This window comes from Barbus barbus (genome assembly GCF_936440315.1).
Source record: "Barbus barbus genome assembly, chromosome: 37".
NCBI classification, from domain to species: Eukaryota; Metazoa; Chordata; class Actinopteri; order Cypriniformes; family Cyprinidae; genus Barbus; species Barbus barbus.
The window spans coordinates 6,404,616-6,428,605 of NC_136715.1; the positions used below are offsets into that span (position 1 = coordinate 6,404,616).

Consider the following 23,990-nt stretch of genomic DNA (forward strand, 5'->3'; position numbering starts at 1 on the left):
TTTTAACTCACTTTTATATGACATTGTATAGTTTATTATCAATGTTTTTTTTTTTTATTACAAATTTCTAATAGATGACTTTTGAACCTGACTGCAATTATAACCTTATATTATCTTTTTGTTTGTACATTATCTTGTCTGTTGTCTGCATATTGCAAAGATTTGATAAAAACATGCAATACTTTGCAAATAATGTTGATGCATTGTTGCCTCTACAGTAATCACACACATACTGTATGCAACCAACATAATCATAACATAACTAAACAATTACATATTAAAAGGTTGTGCTATTCTGTGTCCAAAGTCAAAGCTACTGATACTGAATTTAGGGGCATTGCTACAGTACTTTAGCTAGTCACTCTTGATATTGACCAATCAGCATCCAGGATGTATCATGCAGCATAAACACAGTATCGGATATAGCTCTTTTTAGACTGGTAATGTAGATGCAGAAACCATTTCGAAGACAATTTCCTGTTTGATTCTGTTGTTAAATTTTAGCTTTATGTGTTAGTGAATCTCTCTAAGGCTGATAGTTTTAGTTTAATCTGTCGAGCTGAATTCTCATTCTCATAATGAAAAATCTCTCTCTCATGTCTCCTTATCGCTCCCTCTCACTGTGCAGATTAATCAGACCGGCCGAGGAAGTTCATGTAGTCAGGCGATCATGCTGATAACAGATGGAGCTACTCAAATGTACGATGATGTTTTCGCCAAATATAACTGGCCTGAGCGCAAGGTAAGATTGAGAAAATGATCAAAAGGAGGTTTTCTGCACATAAATCTCATTTTCAGTTTAAAAGCATCAAAATCATAAATGTATCATTAAATCTTACTTGAGATACATTATAAACTGCAGCATTATTTCTTTCAAGTATATTGGTTCGTTTCCTGCCTAAGTGCAGCGTTTTCTCTTACTTTATGGATTTAGTTAAGATTGCTTTTTTCACCTCAGCACAAGTGTAAAATTCCCTTTTGAGAGCATTTTGACATTTTGAAGAATTGTGTTTGGCTCCTGCGGTGGTTGTCTGAAAAAGTGTGTTAATGTATATTGAATTGCTGACAGCACCAGCTTATTTGACACACTCTTCAAACATGAGGGAATGTGTTGAATAAACTGATTTGGAGGGTTTGCTCATGTATCTGCCCTTGGCGGTGCTGAATCAGTCACTCGTTTGACCCTGTGAACCAGTGTTTGCCGACTACGGTGCAGTTTGCGCTACTAGACGTGTTCATAGAGCATTCTACAATCAGGTGAACATGTTAAGCGAACATTTCTGGCCTGTATTTGTCGCATGTGTAAGCCTGCGTCTCATATCCTAATCGGCGGGGGGAGAAATGCTTTTTTTACAGCCTGCAGAAGGAGTGTGTGTGTGTGTGTGTGTGAAGTGTCGCTGGCCCACTGCGGTGTAACTGCTCAGTATTGGTTGGAATCAAAAACCATTTATACATGGGAGACAGGAGCAATGTACTGAGAAATGGAGGGATGGAGAATGAAAAAGAGGAAGGGAGAGAGAGAAAAAATGAGTGCGCAGAGAAGAAACATTGAGAGGAATGGTTGCGTTTGCCGTGTCTTGAGACCACCTTCATGTGCACAAATTAATGAATAAAAGCAGGGTTGTTACTGTAAACTAATACTGTTAAAATAATTTTTACAATTGAAATAAAGCTGAACTAAAATTAAATATTAGATGAAAAACAAAAAAAAACTGAAATAAGTTTAAATGCTAAAATTACTAACTGTAAACAAACTGAACAGAAAATAAATTAAAGCTATTCAGAAATATAAAAACTAATAAAATGACAAAAGCACATAAGACAATTACTAAAACTGGAACAAAATATAAAAAAGCTAATTAAAAATATTAATAAAACTTTAATAGTATATAAATAATACTAAAACTACACTGGATTTATGGCCATATATTTTTAAACAATCTAAACTGATTTGAATTTTTAAAGAAAATAAAAGAAAAGAAAAAATGAATTGATCATCGCTGTCACTGAGTACTCATGCAGGGTCTCTGGTATCTTAAAACATATGGTGAACAATTTTCCTAGTTGGTTTGTTACACCAGTTGTGTAATTAAGTAAATGCGCCAAGGCAGTTGTTTTCCAATGAGTAATCAAGTAATCAGGATTTACCCTGACGTTGGTAAATTGCATTGTGGGATACAAGCCGATTCTTTGGTTTAAATTCAGAGATATGCAGCATGTGTGTTTTCAGCATGGAGAAACAAAGAGAAACAGAGAGATGAAAAGTAACCGACCAACGTTATTGCATTAATATTTGTGTGTACAAATTAAACTTATTTGAAACCATATCATGCCAAGCTAATAGCTACTTTGTTAAAGCTAATAGTTTACATTGTAGGAGTTAAAAGATACTCTTTTCTTTTTCTCCATAGGTTCGTATATTCCCCTACCTAATTGGCCGTGAATCTGCGTTTGCTGAGAACCTAAAATGGATAGCGTGTGCCAATAAAGGTTTGTGATTTTGTGTGTGTGTGTGTGGGGGGGGGGGGGGGGGGGTGTCTTCCAAATGATGAGCTGAATTAGATTTACATTCCATTTTAATTTTTGCTAATTAGTTAATTAATTATCCTGGCTGGGTTTTGCTGGTCACAGATGCTAAACCCAGCATTGTGGGTTTATTGGTGTGAAGGCTGGAGGAAATCACGCGGGTGTTGAGTGCTTGATGGGAGTGTGACGGAAACTGGCTCAGCCCGCAGAGCTGACATGCGGAGGTCAAGGGTCAACTGAGCCTAAATCACTCTTCCTGTCAGCTCGGCTCCCATGGCTGCACAGCGTTGATCACTCCCATGTGCCCACGCCACGGATGACTGGCTGCGGGATGAGGAACGCAGGCAGACACACACACACACACACACCGTGCTGAGAGTTTCTAGCTCTGCACCTGGAGCCTCTGCAGTAGCACATTCACATTTTCAACACTGCCAAATGGATGGAAAATACATCTGATAATCAGCCAGTATATTGTAATCATTTGTAATCATTTAGTATATACACCGTTAAAAAATTTGGGGGTCGATAACATTTTTTGATGTTTTTGAACAGAAACCTCACCAAAGCTGCTTTTATTTGTACAGTAAGCTGTAAAAACTATAATATTGTGAAATATTAGTACAATTGTGAAATATTAGTACAATTTAAAATAACTTTTCTATTTAAATATATTGTCAAATGTAAGTTTTACTGTTTTGTCACATGGTCCTATACAGAAATCCTTCTATTATGCTGATTTGTACATTTCTTAATATTAGCAATGTTGAAAACAGTTGTGTTGGTTAATATTTTGGTGGAATTTTCAGGATTCTTCAAAAGAGCAGCCTGTGTGTGAAATAGAAATAATTATTGTAACAATGTATATATATATATATATATATATATATATATATATATATATATATATATATATATATATATATATATATATATATATATATAGGTTAATCTGCAATGTTGCTGTGTTGTGCAGGTTACTTTAGTCAGATCTCCACGCTGGCTGACGTTCAGGAGAACGTGATGCGGTATTTGCACGTGATGAGCAGACCTAAAGTTATCGACCATGAACACGACACAGTGTGGACCGAAGCCTATGTGGACAGCGCAGTAAGTATAAATAATCACGCCGTATTGTATATGTATAGTATCCGTATCCCTTACAGAAACGTACAATATGAACCATAGTTTCTGCAAAAATACGATTGTTACTAAAATAAGATACCACACTTTTAGTTATAAATAATAAATAAAATAAAAAATTACAGAAAAGAAACTTCTTACACTGCATAATTATTTTATTCCTTATTTACAGTACCAATAACAGCTGTAGTAACTATGGTGTTTTGGTAGAAATCAATGCCATTATGGTACATTTTTGTAAAGGGTTTGCTAAGGGTTTGTCTAAAACATCCAAAGTATTTTCTCTACAAAGTCTATGTGTTTTCTACAGTCATTCACCTTCATAAAATGCAACTCAGTCCTCATTAGTAGCTCTGTTAACTCCCTGAAGGTCTCATCAAGACACTCTTCCATTCAGTGAGCACTACGAGAAGCAGATCAGGTCACACACCGTGCCGTGTGTCTCTTGTATGTGTGTAGACGTGAGCACGTCAATGACACATATTATTTTTCTCCCTGTGTCCCTATAGCTCGCACAGGCGCACAAGGTAACAGTCGTAACCGGTGTCTCTGTGGCTCTGTTCCCAAACCTAGTGAGCTGCCTACGGAGGCAGCATTTTAAGGGCGTGCACAACATGAAGGTTGTTCCTCCTAAGATGGCTAATAACAGCCAAATTTCCATGGCAGCACGTAGTGAACCAGGCAATCCCAGAATGCACTGCAACAAGTTTAAAGGGGGAAAAAGATTGTTGATAGACTTTCAGAAGGTGTCACTGGGGTGGTACTTTTTTTTTTTATAAAGCAAAAGGTACAGCGTTTTGCCTTATTTACCCCTAAAAGGTGCATATTAGTACCTTAAAAGTGTCAATTTTATTATTACCATTTAAAGCAACTGTTTTAATATGGTTTAAAATGTAATTTATTCCTGTGACGCAAAGCTAAATTTTCATTTTAATATGCTACATTGCTGCTCAAGAAACATTTCTTATTATTATCAGTGATTAATTGTTTAATTGTCATTTTTTTCTTGCTTAATATTTTTATGGAAATCATAATACCAAAAATGTCTGTTGTAAGCAAAAAAACTTTAAATGATTAACAAATTGACAAAAAATGTTCTTGTGAACTTTCTATTCATCAAAGATTTCTATTAAAAACTGTTCTTTAACATTGATAATAATAATAATAATCATTATTAATAAACGAACATAACCAGTAATAATAATAAAAAAGCAGCAAATCTGAAGGATCATGTGACATGTGATAATGTAATAATATTTCACAATATTACTGTTTTTACTGTGCATAAGAGCATAAAAGACTTATTTCAAAAATATAAAAAATCATAATTTTCATAATCAATCATAATCAATATTTGTACAAAAATTTTATATTTTATTCATTTTGAAAGAGTACCTTACTCAGTGACAGCTCAGAGTGTATAAATTGTAGATCGTATGAATATAGTTCATTCACTACTGAAAAATATAACTAAAATAGTTCTGATAAAAATGTGATTATTTTACCCAATAACTGTTGTATATTTATGCTTATTAGAGGTTTGTACCTGCGCTTTTTAGCACTACTTGTATGACAGACGACACAGAATGTTCTAAATCGTTCACATAGTTAGAATGCTGCCTATGTAGACTGTAGCCAGCAAGGCAGCTGACTAGGTTTTGGAACAGAGCCTGTTTGTGTCCATTCTGTCACTGGTGTCTTGCAGCATTTCCTCATTGTAATTTGCTTTCAGCATTCCGTTTCTGGAATCTGAAACGTTTTATTAGTTCTTGAACGTGGATGTGGTGCAAAGTGCTACAGGGAAGCGCAGAAAGCAGGCCGAGAGAGCGATAGATAAAAGCCAGAGAGGGCGAGATGTGGTCAGAGATAGGGTTTGGCTTCACTCTGCTGGGTATGTCGAGAACTGCAACACCGACCGCTGTGCCATTCCATTTCTGATAAGAGCGACTCATACACACACACACACAAACACACAAATGCAAGTGTTTGCACCCACCCGATGTCTTTGACACCCTCCTCTCTTACACACACACACACACACACAGGCGTAGGGTGTTGGGAATTGTTCTCCGGAGTGTGTGTTGCTATATCTTAGCCACTGAGACACCCCATTCATCATTTTGTGGATCATTGGCTTTTATCTCCTAAAGCCGTAATAAAACTGACATTGGAGCAGAGGGGGTGAGAGAGGCAGAGACTGGGAGAAAGAGAGAAAGGAAGAGGGGGGAAGGAGAGGAACGGGGAAGCACAAGGTTAATTCACAGATTTCAATTTGGCTCCTGCAGGATACACCTCTAGTGTTCTGCACGAAGCAACCAGACTGAACAAATGTTGGACCAGACTCAAACTGAGGTTGAGGTTTTTTTTGGCGCTCTTAAATGTGAGACAGAATAAGAGAGACTTTAAATCCCTCTTCAGTGGCACTGGAGGAGATTTTTGCTGTTGTTTTAGAAACAAACCTGTCAATCTGACAGTGGAACACAGCCAATGATGCTTATTGCTACACACTGAAAACACGATTTAAAGGGATAGTTCACCAAATTGTTCACAGCATTCATTTTCTGATTTTGTTCCAACTGTGTGTGTACTCATGCACGCATCCACATACACACGCACATTTCAGTCTTTCCAGACTTAATACAGGACACAAGCCATGTGGACCACTTTTATAATATTTTAATGCAGTTTTTTCATTGCATTTTATTGTTCCCCTTAAAATAAATAAATAGATAGACGGACAGACAGACGGAAATAAATCTCACAGGTTTGGAATGACATGAGGAAATTATGACAGAATTGAAATTTTTGTGTGAACTCACTCTTTAATATTTTAAGAGAATTGTTTTTGGTTGGTAATTATTTACTGGAATGGCATTTTTACAACGTTTCTTCATGTTTTCTTTGTTTTCCTGTTTTACAAACACAAACAACCGCATTCATGAATCCTCTCAAGGGCCACTGTAAAACATGCATAATGGACACACATACATAAGGGTGAGGTGAGGGAATAGCAGACCTAGTTTCAGTGTGCTCATGTGTTAAATCATGTCAGCCCTCATCGTGCCCGCAGCTGAGCTTACAGTTCAGCTACAGAGATGAACCATCTTCACCAGATCACCCTTCACTTGTCTACACCTCGCACGGCCATTAATCAAAACGTTGGTTTGAATATTTCATGTCGCAGCAACTTCCTTGATCTGAAGGCCGGTAGGACAACACAGTGTGAGCGTATGAACCGGCCCTGGCGATGTTTTCTCAGATGTTCATGTAAATTTAAATCTGAAAGTCTTCTGTTGATCTGTCAGCAGCTTGGACAGAATAAAGGCCCAAACCCGATAACCACGGTCGCCATGCCTGTGTTTAGCACCAAGAATGAAACGGTGAGGAGTGTGTGTGTGTGTGTGTGTGTGTGTGTGTGTGTCAGAACTAAACAGAGAAAAAACCCCACATATTTTTGTATAGATACATACAGTATTTGTATTAAAGTAGATTCTAAAGTGTATATATTTAGGTTTCCGTATGAAACTATAATTACAATATTCATATTATTAATATCAATATTAATACTAGTTTAATTTTTACATTTTGATATTAATAATTCATCTTAAATATGACTATCAATATGTCGATTATAAAATGTGTATTCTATTAAGTTTCCATGTGGAACTATAATAACAACTGTAATAATATATTTTACAGAGTTTTCATAAACTATAATAACAATATTCATACACATTTTAATTTGGATGTTGATCGTATTTAATAATTAATATTAAGTAAATATGACCATCAATATTAATGTATATTCTAAAATGTATATTCTACAATATGGAACTATAAAAAGAATATTAATAATAATTAGATAACTGAATATTAATGTATATTACTATTATATATTACATATGAATAGTTATAGTTTCCATATGGAACTATAAATAATAAACAAAATATAAATATTAATAACAGTATTAATATAATTTTAATGTTAAACATAACAGTCAATGTTAATGTATATTGTAAAACATCTATTCTAAAAAGTTTCCATATGGAACTAGAATAACAATTGTAATATTATTAATATTCATATTATTATTATTATTAGATTTGATATTATTATTAATAATTAATACTGTTATTCATGTATATTCTAAAATGTATATTTTAGACTTGTTCTGTGAACTGAATCAACTGATTCACTTAAAAGATTTGACTCAAAAGAATGGTTCATTCACAAATCTGTACTTCTTTCAGAGTGGATATAAAGATTTTTAGTGGTCTCTTTCTCGCACATATCTATCGTATGACTTTTAAAGTACCATTTTTAGACGGGAAGCATGAACATTTTATAACTGCATTGAAAAGTCATTATATTAATTATATTCTGTTTGATTTCTTAATCATACTCCTCAGAACGCTCGCATTAATAGTACACTATAATACTGACAGTGTTTCACTTATATTTCATTGTTAATGAGTTTCAATGATAGTTAATATCCACCACATAAAAACTTAAAATGACTTGCTAATCTCCCCATCTGTTTTCAAATCTGTCAGTCTGTTATTTGTACCAGTGTCTATCCAAAAATGTATGTGCACACTTTATATACGAATACACATATGTGTGAAAATAAAGTGATTTCACAGCATGTGTCCCTCCACAGAAAAACCAAGGCATCCTGCTAGGCGTCGCAGGCACTGACATCCCCATTCAGGAGTTAATGAAAACCATCCCGAAACACAAGGTAGGCTGTTACCACCAATAAATAGCCAGGATTCCAAAATCAATTTTAATCTGTTCAATGTTACACTCTCTGTATCTTAAAGCATGCAGGGGTGTATTAATGCTATCATTTTTAAAATCTTATATTCTTTTCTTCAGCTAGGAATACATGGATATGCGTTTGCCATTACCAATAACGGATATATCCTGACACATCCCGACCTGAGGCCCCTGGTAAGGACTGATATCTTTTGGGCCCATTTCCAGCCTTATATTAGGATTATGATTTCAAACACCAACTAAAATAGAGCTAAAATATGATACAATCAACTACATCCACACCCCAACAAGCTGGCTCAGGTAAAAATCTACCCACACATGCAGTGTGCTTGTGAGAGCGCTGGTGGGACGCTGAAGTGCATCATGGGAGATGTAGTTTTTGTAATCCCAACCCTTTTCCTCTGATATATTGCATGCAGGAATAAAAGCCCATTCATGTGCCTGCCAGGGCTGATCAGAGCACTGAGGTAACTCACCCTTCACAGGGACACCCCTCACTCCGCTCTAAGTCACCATGCGTGACTGCGTGTGTGTGTGTGTGTGTGTGTGTGCGCGTGTGTCTCTGTGTGTCGTGAACGTGTTGGTGTTCTCGTTGTAATGTGGCTCCAGTGCTGCTGTGTATTCGTTTGTGTTTGCGTAGCGGTGGTGTGCATCAGTCAAGGCTTCTGAGTGTGTATTTACAGACCGCACTGACTCTGAGTTGCTCAACAGGAACAATGTCATGAATGTGATATATGCTAAAATGTGTATTATTAGTGTAAGTAGCATTGAACTGGACTGGATTCAAGTGTGACACAAAGTAACATTCTTATTCAACTTTAGAGATATTTTAGGCTCTGTTCCAAACCTTAATAAACTGAACAGCTAGTCAAATTTTCAAGGCATTATAGGCAAACTCTAAATGTGAAAGCGGTTTCAAACAGTAGGCAGCATTATGCTGGATTTTAACATGATTTGACATTATGTGTGTATATCCTTCATGGATATCCCAGAATGCATTGTAATTTTACATGAATGTATATAAAGTATATTTTATTCACTGAAGTATATAAAATGAGAAAAAATAGGTCCGTCTAATTAAAATGAAATATTTTTTGCAATATTGTTATTGTTAACTAACACTACTATAATATTTTATTATTAATTAAACTAAACTAAAATGAATAAGATAAATAAAAAAAAATAGGTAAAAATTAAAACTTCAAAAATAAAATTAGGAATGGTGCCTTGGCAAGTAATTTAAATAAAATAATAATAAAAAAAATAAAGTTAAAAATAAATATTTAAAAAATGCAAAAAAAAGGAAACTAATAAAAAAGACAAAGCACATAATAAAATTACTATAACCTAAAATAAAAACTGAAAATATAAGAATAAAAGCTATATAAAGCTAAATATTTATAATATATTCTATAATTATCACTAAAATAACACTGTCAGTTTGTTATAGTTTTTAATCATTAGCTTAAAGCAACATATTAAAAGTCAAACGCTTTGGATTTCTGTTCCTGTTTGTCTTAAAATGTATTCATTTCTTATTAAAATTAAAACAAAATCTAAAGTACATCTATATGTATGTATGCATGTGTGTGTGTGTATATAAGTCGCAAACCCACGCATTTTTCATTACAATGTACCGTTCCCATTGAATAAAAAAAATTTAACATAAAAATAAAACTAAATATTAAAATGAAATAAAATAATAGGTGAAAAACTTAAACTAAAATAATGAAAATTAGAAATGTTGCCTTGGCAAGATAAAATAAGTTGCTTTTCAGTGGCTTCTCGTGTGCTCCATATGAAGAACACTATTTACATGGCACATGTGAGTAACTGTTAGTGTTGAGTTGCTATCTGCAGTGTTTGAATTCTGAATTGAAGTGTTTGAATTCAGTTACTTATGAGGTTCAGTTTTGTTTAGAATGCTGCCTGTGTATATAGCAGACAGCAAGACAACTCATTAGAGATTGGAACAGAGCCACTGACTGACTGAATTTCCAAAGCCAATCTGAGCAAAAAAGATTAGACCGATTATTCTGACACAGATCCCCATAAGCCGAATACTGGCTGCTCTGATAGTGTGTAAACAAAACTCATTTCCACAGTTTGTCGATCCTGCTCCTGGAGTCCCTCAGAGCTGCACATATTGGATGTTTCTCTTATGTAAAGGTGCTGTAAGCAACTTTTCGGAATTCAACACAAAATGTCCCAACTACTGACAGATACCAGTACAATAGCTGTCCTCAGAAATCAAACCTGTTTCAGTGACAGGACTAGATTCTGTAAACAGTAAATAAGAGTCAGAGAAACGGTCCACGCCTTAAAGCCAATCAGAAAACCAGTCAATCAGAATTGCTTTGTGCCTGTCAATCATACTCTGCGTTTGGGATTGCTTTGATCGTTTTGGAGAAAGTTAGCAAAACGGTGAAACTGAGCAAATTGTTTACAGCACCTTTAACACGCTTCATCATCTGATTAGACACCATAAATGCACAGTGCTAGTTGGAAACCCAAGGAGCAGGAGTGAAAAACGCCAGACTAATGGCCTCTCTCACCATGTACTGTATGTTTCTGTCTCCATTGTGTTACCCGTATGATCCCAGTTCCTAACTGTAACTGCACTGCTGTCCTCTAAAGCACTTCCTGTCCTCTTTGTGTCTCTTCTTGCAGTACCAGGAGGGCCAGAAGAGGAAGAAACCCAGTTACAGCAGTGTGGACCTGTCCGAGGTGGAATGGGAGGACACAGAGGATGTTGTATGGACCAGTTTTTAATGAGTGCACTCACTGCTGTACATTTAGACTAGAAACATACTTTATGCAAGTATGCAGATGCAAATGCTTTCCAGGCTCCCAGTCCTCTTATGCATTAGGTTCACATACTTGCATAAAGTGTCGAGATATAGTATTAAAGTGAATAAGTGCTGCTTCATAAATGTGTTTATTTGTAGTTACGCACAGCAATGGTGAACAGACGAACTGGCACTTTCTCCATGGAAGTAAAAAGAACAGTGGACAAAGGGGTAATGATTTTATCTTTGCATGCAAGAACTAGAATAATATAGGATATTAGTATCATAAAGCTATTAAAATAATAGCAAACTATCCTCACTGGACAGCTTTTATCTTTAAATTTGTTCCCCACCAGAAACGTGTCTTGACGATGCACAATGATTATTACTATACTGATATTAAAGGAACTCCATTTAGGTAGGTGATGTCTTGTATATGTAAATATTTTACATTTGAACAAACGTTGATTTGAATGTATGTGGATGACTTGAAATTATATTTTTGCATGCTTTGTAGTGTAGGTGTGGCGCTCTCTCGAGGACATGGGAAATACTTCTTCAAGGGGAATGTTTCACTAGAAGCCGGTGAGGATTTAAGTTCATTGCACACTGAGTCCAAAATTTTCGTATGCATTTTTTTTTCTTTTTTTTTTCGTATTCGTCATCCTTTCCTATCAAAATGCTTTCTACAGATGCAAAAACACAGAAAATCGAACCTGATGCAAATTTTTTATGATGACAAAAGTCTCGGAGGCAGTGTGTAAACGTGATTGACACAACGTGAGGTCATATTAATTTTTTAACGTGTGGAAATTTCGGACTCAGCGTGCAATGACCTTTACTTTATTACCAAAACGAGTTAATTTTTATGGTGCAAATGCTTGAATATATATTCTAATCTTATGGCTGTAGATTACATACATATTTTTTTATTATTTTTCTTTCTAAGAATTTCTCTAAATATTTCATAAGTTAGAATTCCTACCAAAAGTCTGGTGTTTTGGAGGTTATTTTTTACGTTTCATCATTGTTATACATTAATTGTTAATTTTCCTTTGTGGGAATTTGAAATATTTATAAGTTTTGGCATGGACATTTAAAATATTTCAGATTTTACTGGTGTTTTTATATTGCTGAATCATGAGTTTCTAATGAATTTTTTCCCCCTAATACATTCATAACCAAAATACCCTCTAAAGCCTGACATAGTAAATAAATAGTATGTAAATCATCAGAATTGTTTTTTTGTTTGTTTGTTTTTTCAAATGAAATAGTTTACTGACCTTTAGACAAAATATATATAAAAATGTATTAACCTTGATAGGGCCCAAACTGAGCAAAAAGTTTCAGATTGGTGCAGTTGCTTATATAAAAGTTGTTCTTACATTTACTTAATAAAAATATTTTTTCTGGAGGCTTTTTAGTGTTAAAACTCTCAGATAAATAATGTTTAAGACAGGTCCTTCATGGGTGAACAGATCTGTTTTTTTTTTAGATATTCCTCTCATTCAGCCTGAAAACACAAATATCATAATTCTGACAGATGAACTGCCAGTGCTCTTTTTTAACAGCACTGATATTAGATGTGCTCTTTTTCACATTCTCCCTCCCTTTTCTCTGATTTATCCATAAATATCTAGAAATGTTCCCAATTCCCCCATTTCATCTGTAATTCTCATCCACACCTTTTTTGTTTTTTGTTTTTTAGGTCTACATGATCTGGAGCAACCCGATGTTGCCCTGGCTGATGAATGGTAAAGACCTATATTTATACTCTACATAGGCTACAGTATAACATGTTCTGTTAGTTTTATTAATCACACAATTAATATATTGTGCCATTTTCTATGTTTTTGTTTCAGGACATACTGTAACACAGATGAGCATCATGAGCATCGTCACCTGACTCAAGTTCGGGCCATCAAACTCTACATGACCAGCCGTAAACAACATCTCAAATGTGAGCAGCGTTTCAGATGAACATCGACTTGAAGTCCAATTTGACCGTTTACTTTCTTAATACACGTTTCTGGTGTTATTATAATCGATTCATCAGTGCACATTCAAACTAATAAGTTGTTCCACCTCTCAAACGATTTTTATTTTCAGCTCAATCAGTATTCAGTTAAATGAGCTCAATTTCATACTGCAGTATACAGCACAGTAGCAGTTGCTCCTGCAAAGTTTTGCCACATTGTCCTTCATCTATCTTAAATCTTGCTTACACAATTACCTCAGTCGTTTAAACACTGTCCCCATTAAAGCTTGTGTCCGATGAGTGTTATGGAGTGTGTAAATGTCCTCTCGTGTGTGTTGTAGGTGACAGAGAGCTGATTCAGCAGGTTTTGTTTGACGCTGTAGTAACAGCTCCCTTAGAAGCGTACTGGACTGGACTGGCCCTTAATAAGTCTGAGTAAGTTTGGACATTTACTTGGTCGTATTGCTTTAAGATGCATCTTAGTTTAGTACATTTAGTCTTACATAATATTTTCCACCTTCTGTCTCTCATAACGGGATAGTTCACCCAAAAATTTTAATTTTTCATTAATTACTCACCCTCATGTCCTTCCAAACTCGTAAGACCTTCATTCATCTTCGGAACACAAATTGAGATATTTTTGATGAAATCCTAGAGCTTTTTGACCCTCCATAAACAGCAATGCAACTGACACAGGCTGTTTTAACGATATCTTTACTACCTTTCTGAACGTGGTAGTTGTGTTGCTGTCTATGGAAGGGTCAGAAAGCTCTCAGATATCATCAAAAATATCTTAATTTGTGTTCTGAAGATGAACGAAGGTCTTACGGGTTTGGCACGACATGAGGGTGAGTAATTAATGACAGAATTTTCAGTTTTTGGTGAACTATACCTTTAAATAGCCTAAACAGGCTGTTTTTGCAACTAGTTTTTAGCAAATTTTGTTGGTTGACTGGGTAGGAAAACAGAGAACATTCACACACCATCTTGCCACATACACAATCTTGCCTTCAGTTTTTTGTTTGCTTTTATCAACAGGAACTCTGATAAAGGTGTTGAGATCGCTTTTCTCGGCACTCGCACTGGCCTTTCCAGAACCAACCTGTTTGTGGTTCCCGAGCAGCTGACCAATCAGTGAGTGCTAATGCAAATTACCAGCTAATGACAGATTCTGAACTCATTACACTAGCCAATAAAAGGCCTCTAAGTGTAAATGATGAATGATGAAGTAAATCCTCCACGGCTGCATGTGTTTGCAGAGATTTCCTCACAGCTGAAGACAAGGAGGGCGTCTTTAATGCAGATCACTTTCCTCTGTGGTATAAGAGAGCCGCAGAGCAGGTGCCCGGCACTTTTGTGTACTCCATTCCCTTCAGCTCAGGTACGACGTTCAAACACATAAACACACATCCATGTCATGCAACATACTTCAACATTTATGTCATGTAGAAAAAAAAAAAACGTTAATGCATATTGAAATTATATTTAAGTTATCATTTAATTTATCACATTTCAGAAAATAAAGAAAAAAACTGAATAAAAATGACATGCATTATAATTGAATCTTAAATATATTTGTATTTAAATCTACTTAAATGATTATATAATATCTAAATATTATAATTATTATTTATTCATTTTTGGTCACTAGCAATTACCATGCATTGGAGTTTCCTGCTTGGGGTTTAGAGATTTTAATAGCTTAGATTGGGGTTTGAATAGCTATCAACATTAATCTGCAATGAACATAACATTAATGAAAAAAAAATTGGTCACTAATACTCCCCTATTGCTCCATCACACATCTTTAGCATATCACACAGCTTATTAGCTTTGCATAGATCATCATTTGACTCATATTTCAGGTGGATCTTCCAAATTACAGTTTTATGGCACACTAGTCAATGTCCATGTCCTGAAAGCTGCATACTGTTGATGTAATAGCGCGTCTGTGTGGTTTGTTACTCTAGCTGCACTGTACTGCTTTCCTCATGCAGACTGTCTGCTTATCTCTCTTTCCTTCGCCTGTAATTAATGTGCCCTACTTTTACGTTCACGCAGTGTGTGTGTGTGTGTGTGACAGATCAGGATCATTACATCCCACTCAACAGCTCTTGGGCTCCTTATCACACAGACAGCGCTGAACTCCTCTCTGATCAAACACTCTCCCTCATCTGCCTGTACCACTAGAAATGAGCTCTGTTTCATCAGTGTTTGTTTCAATCGATGCCGCTTTTGATCTGAATATGCAAACGAAGGAGTCTCTCTTAATAGATTTAAGCTTATAAATATTTATGTAAATAAATGTCGTCCCCTGGTGGTTATGACTTGCCATTTAGAGCAATGGCTTTGCAGACATCCAACCGATTTTATTTTATGAACATTAAATTGTATTTTATTTTATTTTAGTATTTTTTTAAAGAGAAATAGCATTTTATCCAGCCTGGGTCATATTTTCTTTTATCTTCTGTAGTTTTATTCATGATTTTTCGAATATTAGGGATGTCATCTGTCTAATGTAACCACTTTGTATCATGTGACAAATTTCTACTTAATAGTAGATTTTTATTTGACATGCAACCTTTGACGTCAACAATAATAGATATGCATACTATTTTTGCATCTCTTTCTAAATGGTCTGTTTATTTTGGTTTTATGCACAATTATATGCTTAGTTACCATTTTTCATTTTTTATCATTTGTATTTAGCATTGTATTTCCCTTCGGAACAGACTTGCAACTGCAAGCCATTTTTGGATTGTAAACCAGCGGTTTTAGCGGATCATTGAATAGTCCAGTTCTCGTGTTTATTGATGCTGCTGTTGTAAGTACTCTAAGAGGGCATGTGTGTTAATTTGTGATATTTTATTTAAGGGGGAGAAAATAAAAGTGTGGTTTTGGCGAGCACTGCTATCCAACTACTCGATGACAGGAAGTCTCCTATAGTGGCGGGTACTTGTCCTCATTTCAAAGCAAAATTAATGTATTATAAATTTCAAATAGTTTTTCAAATGTACAAATGTTTCCAAACACAACTAAATGTCATTTTATGAAATGTGCTTTTTTTTTTATGACACTCAAAGCTGTGGGAATTCAAATGAAGCTGGAATTTTTTCAGAGAAAATTTTGGACGGCCAGTCGACAGGTAAGCACAGAAATATATCTGCTCATGGGAATATAAATATATGTATTTATCAAACCAGACCTTCTACGACTGATGTGTTGAATTGTGTATTATTACCTGCTGCATAACAGCTCTGTTTGATGTGTTTGAGCAAAAATGTATAAAAGACCACGCTATATAATCATAGTGTTCGAAACTAATGTAACTCTTTATAAGCAAGGATCTATCTAGAAATGGCATTAATGTACACATTTGCTTCATGTTTTTACCTCTGCATGTGTCCACACAGTGCAATGCTCTGGATGGGAAATGTACCATCAGCTGTGATAATGAGGTAAATGTGTCTCTCTTTCTCTCCCTTTGGCCATATTTTCATGATGGAGCTCATAAAATGGCCTGTATTCATGACATGCTCATTATACAATGGACATTTCTGGGACATGACAGGCTTACTAGATCAGCCTGCACTTCTTTTATGATATGACATAAGCCTTGTAGCGTTTCTCATTTTAATTTTTCTTTTATTAATGGATTTGGTATAAAAAGCTATAAAATGCATATTATTTTACTGTTTTACTGTCTTGAAGTTTGATTTAAGATAATCACAACAGATCAAAGTTTGTTGAATCATATGAATATGAATGTTTCTGGTCCCATTAGGACATTAAATGTTATCTCATAGACAACAATGGCTTCATCCTGGTCTCCGAAGACACTTCTCAGGTATGACATACAGAGAATTATAGCACAAGGGTTGTACAAGAAGAGCATGTAGCATAAAACCATCCTGTGTCAATATGAAATTAAATGGATGCATTTCTATGACTATAACTATACATAATGTGTTTTCCACAGACAAACTTCTTCTTTGGAGAAGTGGAGGGAGCAGTCATGAACAAACTGCTTCTGATGGGCTCATTTAAAAAGTGAGAGAACACACACACACACACACACACACGTTTGTTTCTGTGAATTGTGGGGACTTTCCATAGACTGTTACATTTATACTGACCAAACAATATTTTCTATCCCCTAACAACCCAACCCTAACCCTAAACCTACCCCTTACAGAAAACCGTCTCAGGTTACGCATGTTCCCGAAGGGAACGAGACACTGCGTCGAAGAGCTATGGGAAAGCCTTCAGCGTGACCGCGCTCTGAATCACATGTGTAATCTGTCCAATGGATGGGTGAGACGTCACGGGCGGGTGACGTAATCGGCCAGGAAGCATAAAAGCACATGCGGTGAAACCGGTGTCAGCTTCAGGAAATGAAGCAACCGCTCGCAGGGATGTCGGAAGTATGGCCCCGAGACGCAGAGTCTCGTTCCCTTCGGGGAACCATGGTTACATGCGTAACCTGAGACGTTCCCCTTCAGGAACTCGAGCTGTGTCGAAGCACTATGGGAACGAGATGCCCACGCCTCCAGACTTCCAAGTCCCTGCCCTGTGTGTATCCCTCAGGAGTGTTTGAGTGCTTGGTCTTGAGCCACCACTGTGCTCATGTACAGCAGGCCAAAAGGTATCACGTTGGACGCAGCTGCCCTCAGACCCAGCAGTCTCTGAAACTGCTTGACAGTGAGCGACTGGCCTTCTTTCACTCTCTTGACTGCTGTGAGGATCGACTCGATCCGAGCAGGGGACATGCGTGCCTGCATCGTGGTCGAACCCCACACCATGCCTAGATAAGTGGTTCTCTGTACTGGAGAAAGCACAGTTTTCTTGGCGTTCAGTCTCAATCCCAGTTCTTTCATGTGCGCGAGAACTACATCTTTGATGTCGAATCGCCAGTTGCTCTGATTAAGTTAGAATCAACCAATCGTTGATGTAAAAGTGCGGGGTGAGTGCAAGGCCAAAGGGAAGAACCCGATATTGGTAAGCTTTGCCCCCAAAAGCAAACCTCAGGGACTTCCTGTGAGTGGGAAGGATGGAGGTGTGGAAGTGTGCATCTCAGCATCTCAGCTCCGCTACATTTCCGGGTGGAAGAAACTGAGATGTGTGCTCGCTGGAGATCGCTGCGCCCTGGAACACCGTACGTGGCAGGGTTGGCAGGCCGGTCTCCTGAGGGCACTGAGGAGAGACGGGCACCGTGTACCGCGGTGTACACTGCTCTTCCCCAGAGGGGCCGGCCCGCCGAAGTCCTGGGCAGCAGGATGTTATAGCCGAAGACCATCCAGCGAGAATGACGGTCCGCAGATCCGCCTTCTGCTAGAAGCCTTCGGCTCGGGAGCGCCACTCTGACTCCAATATTACGGGGAGTACTAGAAGTGACACCCAAATGAGGATATATATATTATATTATATATATATATATATATATATATATATATATATATACACACACACGTACTCATACATACATACACACACACACATACATACATACACACACACACACACATCTAACTTCTCCTAGTTAGGTGAAATAAATCATGTAATTCCTCAACATTAAATGCAGAAAGACAACCAGATGAGTAAACAAGGTTTGATATGAAAGGATTCATAATAAAAATGAGAATGAGGTAATGCACGTGTCGCCTCTGCAACGAGCTCTTACTCAAAGGGGGAAGAACCGCACCGCGGGCTTCCAGCACCGAGCGAGAGCGCTAAATCTGGGGAATGCAGGTGGAGATAGGGCGAACCCGTCTCCAACCCATCCGCCAGATCCACGTTGCTATCCCCGCGATCTCACTCGCCGCCGTGCCTCAGCAGTGGCGGACCGGAACCGCGAGATCGTACGGCGGGGAGAAGCACAATCAGCCACTTCTCTTTAGAGCTGACAGCGTGAACTCCATTCTAGCATTTCTATGCTGCTATAATGATGTCATCATTCATAGTATGCTTGTGCAAACACTGCAGCTTTACAAGCTCATCGACGTCCTTCACGTCCGTCCACCTCCTCGGAGGAAGACAGGCGGAGCGTCGAGCCCTCTCTCCGGGGGGAAGAAACCGCGGGGCGGGCTTCCGAACACAGAGAGCGGGCGCTGGATCTGATGGGAAAGGAAGAAGATAGGGGCTCGCCCGTCTTCATCCCCTCCACCTGATCCATCTGCGATTCCCACGAGCGCAGCCACCGCTCCGCCTTTTTTTCTCTTTCTTCGGCAGAAGCGGACCGGCACCGCGAGGAACGCTAGTGAAAGCTCGCTCCTCAAAGAGAGCCTTCCGAGAGCAAGCAGACGCAGTGACAAACGCTCACAGCTCCCTCGAGAGCTGACTCTGCGTGCTCTGCTCTCAAGCAGACCACACACAGCCTATAATGCGATTTGCTCTCGCCCAAGTGCACGTTTAGACATTGTAGCGCTTATTTCAAGTGATTGTGTAGGGACAGACAACACTAAATAAGACTCACAACACAGACTGACAGACACACACACACAGAGCAGCGGTTGCTGAATGACAAAAAGCTGACGCCGGTTCCACCGCACGTGCTTTTATGCTTCCTGGCCGATTACGTCACCCGCCCGTGACGTCTCGCCCATCCATTGGACAGATTACACACGTGATTCAGAGCGCGGTCACGCTGAAGGCGTTCCTTAAAGCGCTTCGACGCAGCTCGAGTTCCTGAAGGAGAACTGTTTGCATTGTTACACTTTCAGATAAACATCATTTACTATTTTTAATAAGTTCTATCCCTCGTGGGGACCGGCCAAAAATGTTATGTTTTCTATCCTTGTGGGGATATTTGGTTCCCACAATGTAGCATAAATAAGTACACACGCACACACACACACCAATTAACCTACATTGTCAAGTTTTAAGATTTTACATTGAACATCTGTAAATCCACTGTAAATGCTCTATTTTGGATATTTATGTTGTTACTAAAACTGACTGGATATGTATTAATAAAAATATAATATTATGAGAGCTTAAAATATTATCTGATGTTTTACCTCATGAATATTTAATGAGGCCTGCATTGTTTAGCTTGTAATTTGTTGTCTCTTTTGAAATCATGGTCAAATTTTATACTAAATTTATATTAGTTAACTTTGGGAAATTCATTAACATTAACAATGAGCTATACATTTGTTACAGTTTTTATTAATCTTTGTTAATGCTATAGCTAAAAAAATACAACTCTTAATTTTTAGTTCATGTTAGTACAGTTCCATTAGATATTATAAACAGATACAACAACTTTTGATTTGAATAATATAGTACTAAATGTTGAAATTAACAATAGCTAAGGTTAATAAAGCCTTTGGGATTATTTTTCATTGTTAGTTAACAAATGTAGCCTTATTGTAAAGTGTTGCCTTTTATTCTAGCACCATATGCGCTGCAATATGACTCCTAAAGCAGGCTCGAAAGTGGTTCTAAATTTATTTTTATAATGTATGAAACATTTCTTAACCCAGGGTTAAAAGTGGCTTTAACCTGGGGTTAAACAAGACATGAACCCAGGGCTGAGTTTAGTAGTGAATCTGCTTCTGCTTTTGTTTCTGCTAGGATTAATTTGTATGATTATCAGGCTCTCTGTAAAGAGTTCGCAGGCAGCAGTGACAGCGCACGCACTCTGCTGGATGTGAGTACGCTATCATCTGTGCTGTAGTGTTTGACTTCAGTGCCTCGCGATTCTATTTCCTGTCTCCACTGACACGCTGCACTCTTCCTTTCAGCCCTTCACCACTGTGAAATGGCTCTTGACAGAACTTGTCATGTGAGATAAAAAGCCTTTGCCTTATAATTATTATTGTCAGCTTGGGATTTTCAGTCTGTGTTTCTGAGTGGGAATGTGTGTTTTTCACAGATTTCTGCTGGAGTTTAACCTCTACAGCTGGTGGAACTGTGACTCGACAGTCAAAGGTATCACTCCATAGATGACAGGAACTCTTTTAGAAACATGTTAATGGGATTACATGCTCCTGTGAGCATGCCCTTGTTATTTTTCATTTCTTCCATATGATATATAATAGATATTAGAGTTTCATCTAATAAAGGACTAAAAAGCCTATAAATCTCAATTAAACTCTAAGGTGATGATGACACATGAATCACACATAACATAAAAACTATATTATCATGTTGGCTATCATGACCATAATGCAAACAAAAATGACATATATTTGAATATAAATAATTATATACTATTTTAGTTGTACAGTGCATTTTTAGCATATAGAAGCTGAATTTAGTGTTCATGTGTGCAGCCCAGAGAGCTCAGAGGACAATGATGGTGCCGTGTGATACTGAATACCCAGCTTTCGTCTCTGAGCGCACCATCAAAGAGACCACGGGGAACATTGACTGTGGTGGCTGTATACGGTGAGAACATCTGTTAATGTATATATGTGTGCATGCTTGTTTATAAAACAACAAAACACGGCAGAAAGAAGTAGAAATTGGTGGAAATTTTTGTTTTAAAACACAAATTACTTTAAAATGATTCTGATGCAACTCTAATGCACTTATGTGTTGCCATACTAGCATGAAAATGCACTTGAAGTGCCATGAAAAAACACTTGGTAATATATTTTACATTATATGATTTCAAAAACTTTATACTGGAATAAATTTACATGACCTTCATTTATAACATTTGAAACATAAGTTACTATATTAGTTATAGATTTGTTAGTTCCAATCTTGTATTAAGTGTTATGCCAATTATTTTCTCATTTATTCTCATTTATTTAATGCTAAGTAGACAACAGAAAGTAAAAATATTTAACATGCAACCGAAAGGCCTTAGATTTAGACATATGGCAGCGATGTAACACCTGACAGCCATCCTCACGCTTCACATATAACTGACACCCTTCTACAGAAAGCTGTTTTAGCCCATATGTGGTTATTTTGCTCTCAGTGCTCGCAGCGTACATCTATCTGAGAGAGTAAACATAGCATGATCTGACAACATTAAATATAGCTACGCTTCTCTGTCTCTCACATTTTCATTTCTGGCAAGTGCTATGTTGCTAAATGTCATGTAGACAATAATAATTGTTCCACAGTATTCTGGTATTATATTATACTTGTTTACATGCATCACAAAACATGTATTTTATAGATAGATTAGTAATAATGAGATATTTAGATTCTGTTTAAAATGTAGATTAGATAAAGATATTTAAAGGGATAGTTCGCCCAAAATTAAAGTTCTTTCAAACCTGTTCCAAACCTGCATGTGTTTCCTACTTCTGTTGAGCACAAAGGAAGATATTTTGAAAAATGTTGGTAACCAAACAGTTGACTGTAGCCATTGACTTCCCCATACTATGGAAGTCAATGGCTACCGTCAACTGTTTGGTTACCAACATCTTTATTTGAGCTCAACTGAACAAGTTTGGAGGGTGAGTAAATGTTGACAGAATTAAATTTTTTGGGGGATGAATTATCCCTTTAAATTATATATAGAGGTTTATATATTTTGAGAGATTTTATGATTTTCTTTGACAGAAATGTAGGGTGCATTTCTATGTGGTTTCTCTGGTTACTCTAGGCCTAAAGACCATTTAAAAAAAAAATTGTCATCAGGTGAATGGCGACCACTTCTACAGGTTTTGTGAACAAGAATCACATCTTTTTTTGTATTTTTTTCCACTCAGGACCTTTGTAATTCAGCAGATTCCCAGCAGTAACCTGTTCATGGTGGTTGTTGAGAATAAATGTGACTGTAGCTCCGCCCCTCCAGTTACTATGGAGCCCATTGAGATCATTTATATCCTTTTTATAAACCAACTAAAACATCTGCTTGTAGAATGTGTGGTTATTGCATGAGTAATTGTATAATTATCAGCCTTGACCTCTGAACACATAATGAGTCTCTGAAGTGCGACAGACTGAAGTTTCAAAAGGATCGCAGACGGCCACAGTCTTGTCATCCATTTCATCCAGAGGTACATAATGCATGAGGTTGTATTATTAAATATCTGCTTTTGATGACCAGCACGATACCAGATTTCAAACTACTGTAAAGTTTGTTCAATATTTTGAAACTTCATCAGCATATATTTTATTTTAAAGTACCCCATTCACTCTGTCTGTAAAATGCTCATCCACATCACAGCTGAAAGAAAGTACACTCAAAAACGTTTAGTGGACCATTCACTCTTCAATTTTATACCTCTTGTAGGGCTTTCAGCTCATTTGAAGTCATTCTGTCACTGAAAGTGTAGTTTTCAATGACTTTTGTGTGTAAATTCCTGACTCTACCAAACAAGTTTTGCTCTATGCACTTGCTAACCCTGTTTATATATATCTTTTTAACAGGAGAACGCGATGGAATGTGGATCAGCAAATGCTTTGAATTTTCCAGTGGTAGCCATTTTATTCCCAGTGTTGTCGCTCCTGATCAGCAGGTGACCTCTGACCCCTGCCTTGACCCGTTAGGCTTAATATACACTCAAATCAGAGAGCCTTGCTTCCACCAAACATGAGTTCACAGAGACAAAATCATCTTTGTGATGTCTGGATTACTGAAGATAGATGATATTTATAACCGTCAAAGACTGTGTTAGAATGTGCTGAGTGTTTTCTTTTTACATGTGGACCAGCGAACATGCCTGGATATCAGTGGCCGCCACGAGCCGTCACAGCTAAACGCAGTCCATGTAGCTGTTCTTCAAGGTTCATACACCTCAACTTTAGTCTTAATCTGTACTGTGTGAAGCGCAGACAAAAACTGAGCAGAAATGTCTTTTATGTC

At 37.1% G+C, this 23,990-nt stretch overlaps 1 protein-coding gene across 1 annotated transcript in view; it reads left to right on the forward strand.

Annotated features, from left to right (window-relative positions):
* LOC306856710 (voltage-dependent calcium channel subunit alpha-2/delta-3-like) overlaps window positions 1-23,647 on the forward strand; it is a gene marked incomplete at both ends in the record, with an annotated part of 40,883 nt that extends 17,236 nt beyond the window's left edge. The window contains 28 exons of the mRNA XM_079396123.1: window positions 629-742; window positions 2,412-2,490; window positions 3,503-3,636; window positions 4,179-4,196; window positions 6,975-7,049; window positions 8,331-8,411; window positions 8,549-8,623; window positions 11,120-11,203; window positions 11,398-11,469; window positions 11,595-11,656; window positions 11,756-11,823; window positions 12,947-12,992; window positions 13,101-13,198; window positions 13,558-13,651; window positions 14,255-14,350; window positions 14,476-14,597; window positions 16,091-16,168; window positions 16,300-16,361; window positions 16,630-16,674; window positions 17,001-17,063; window positions 17,196-17,266; window positions 20,792-20,867; window positions 20,962-21,002; window positions 21,093-21,148; window positions 21,493-21,607; window positions 22,891-23,023; window positions 23,107-23,181; window positions 23,555-23,647. Of these exons, the coding sequence (XP_079252249.1) occupies window positions 629-742; window positions 2,412-2,490; window positions 3,503-3,636; window positions 4,179-4,196; window positions 6,975-7,049; window positions 8,331-8,411; window positions 8,549-8,623; window positions 11,120-11,203; window positions 11,398-11,469; window positions 11,595-11,656; window positions 11,756-11,823; window positions 12,947-12,992; window positions 13,101-13,198; window positions 13,558-13,651; window positions 14,255-14,350; window positions 14,476-14,597; window positions 16,091-16,168; window positions 16,300-16,361; window positions 16,630-16,674; window positions 17,001-17,063; window positions 17,196-17,266; window positions 20,792-20,867; window positions 20,962-21,002; window positions 21,093-21,148; window positions 21,493-21,607; window positions 22,891-23,023; window positions 23,107-23,181; window positions 23,555-23,647 (2,226 nt within the window). The remainder of the gene's footprint in view (window positions 1-628; window positions 743-2,411; window positions 2,491-3,502; window positions 3,637-4,178; window positions 4,197-6,974; window positions 7,050-8,330; window positions 8,412-8,548; window positions 8,624-11,119; window positions 11,204-11,397; window positions 11,470-11,594; window positions 11,657-11,755; window positions 11,824-12,946; window positions 12,993-13,100; window positions 13,199-13,557; window positions 13,652-14,254; window positions 14,351-14,475; window positions 14,598-16,090; window positions 16,169-16,299; window positions 16,362-16,629; window positions 16,675-17,000; window positions 17,064-17,195; window positions 17,267-20,791; window positions 20,868-20,961; window positions 21,003-21,092; window positions 21,149-21,492; window positions 21,608-22,890; window positions 23,024-23,106; window positions 23,182-23,554) is intronic.
* Window positions 23,648-23,990: the final 343 nt, after the last annotated feature.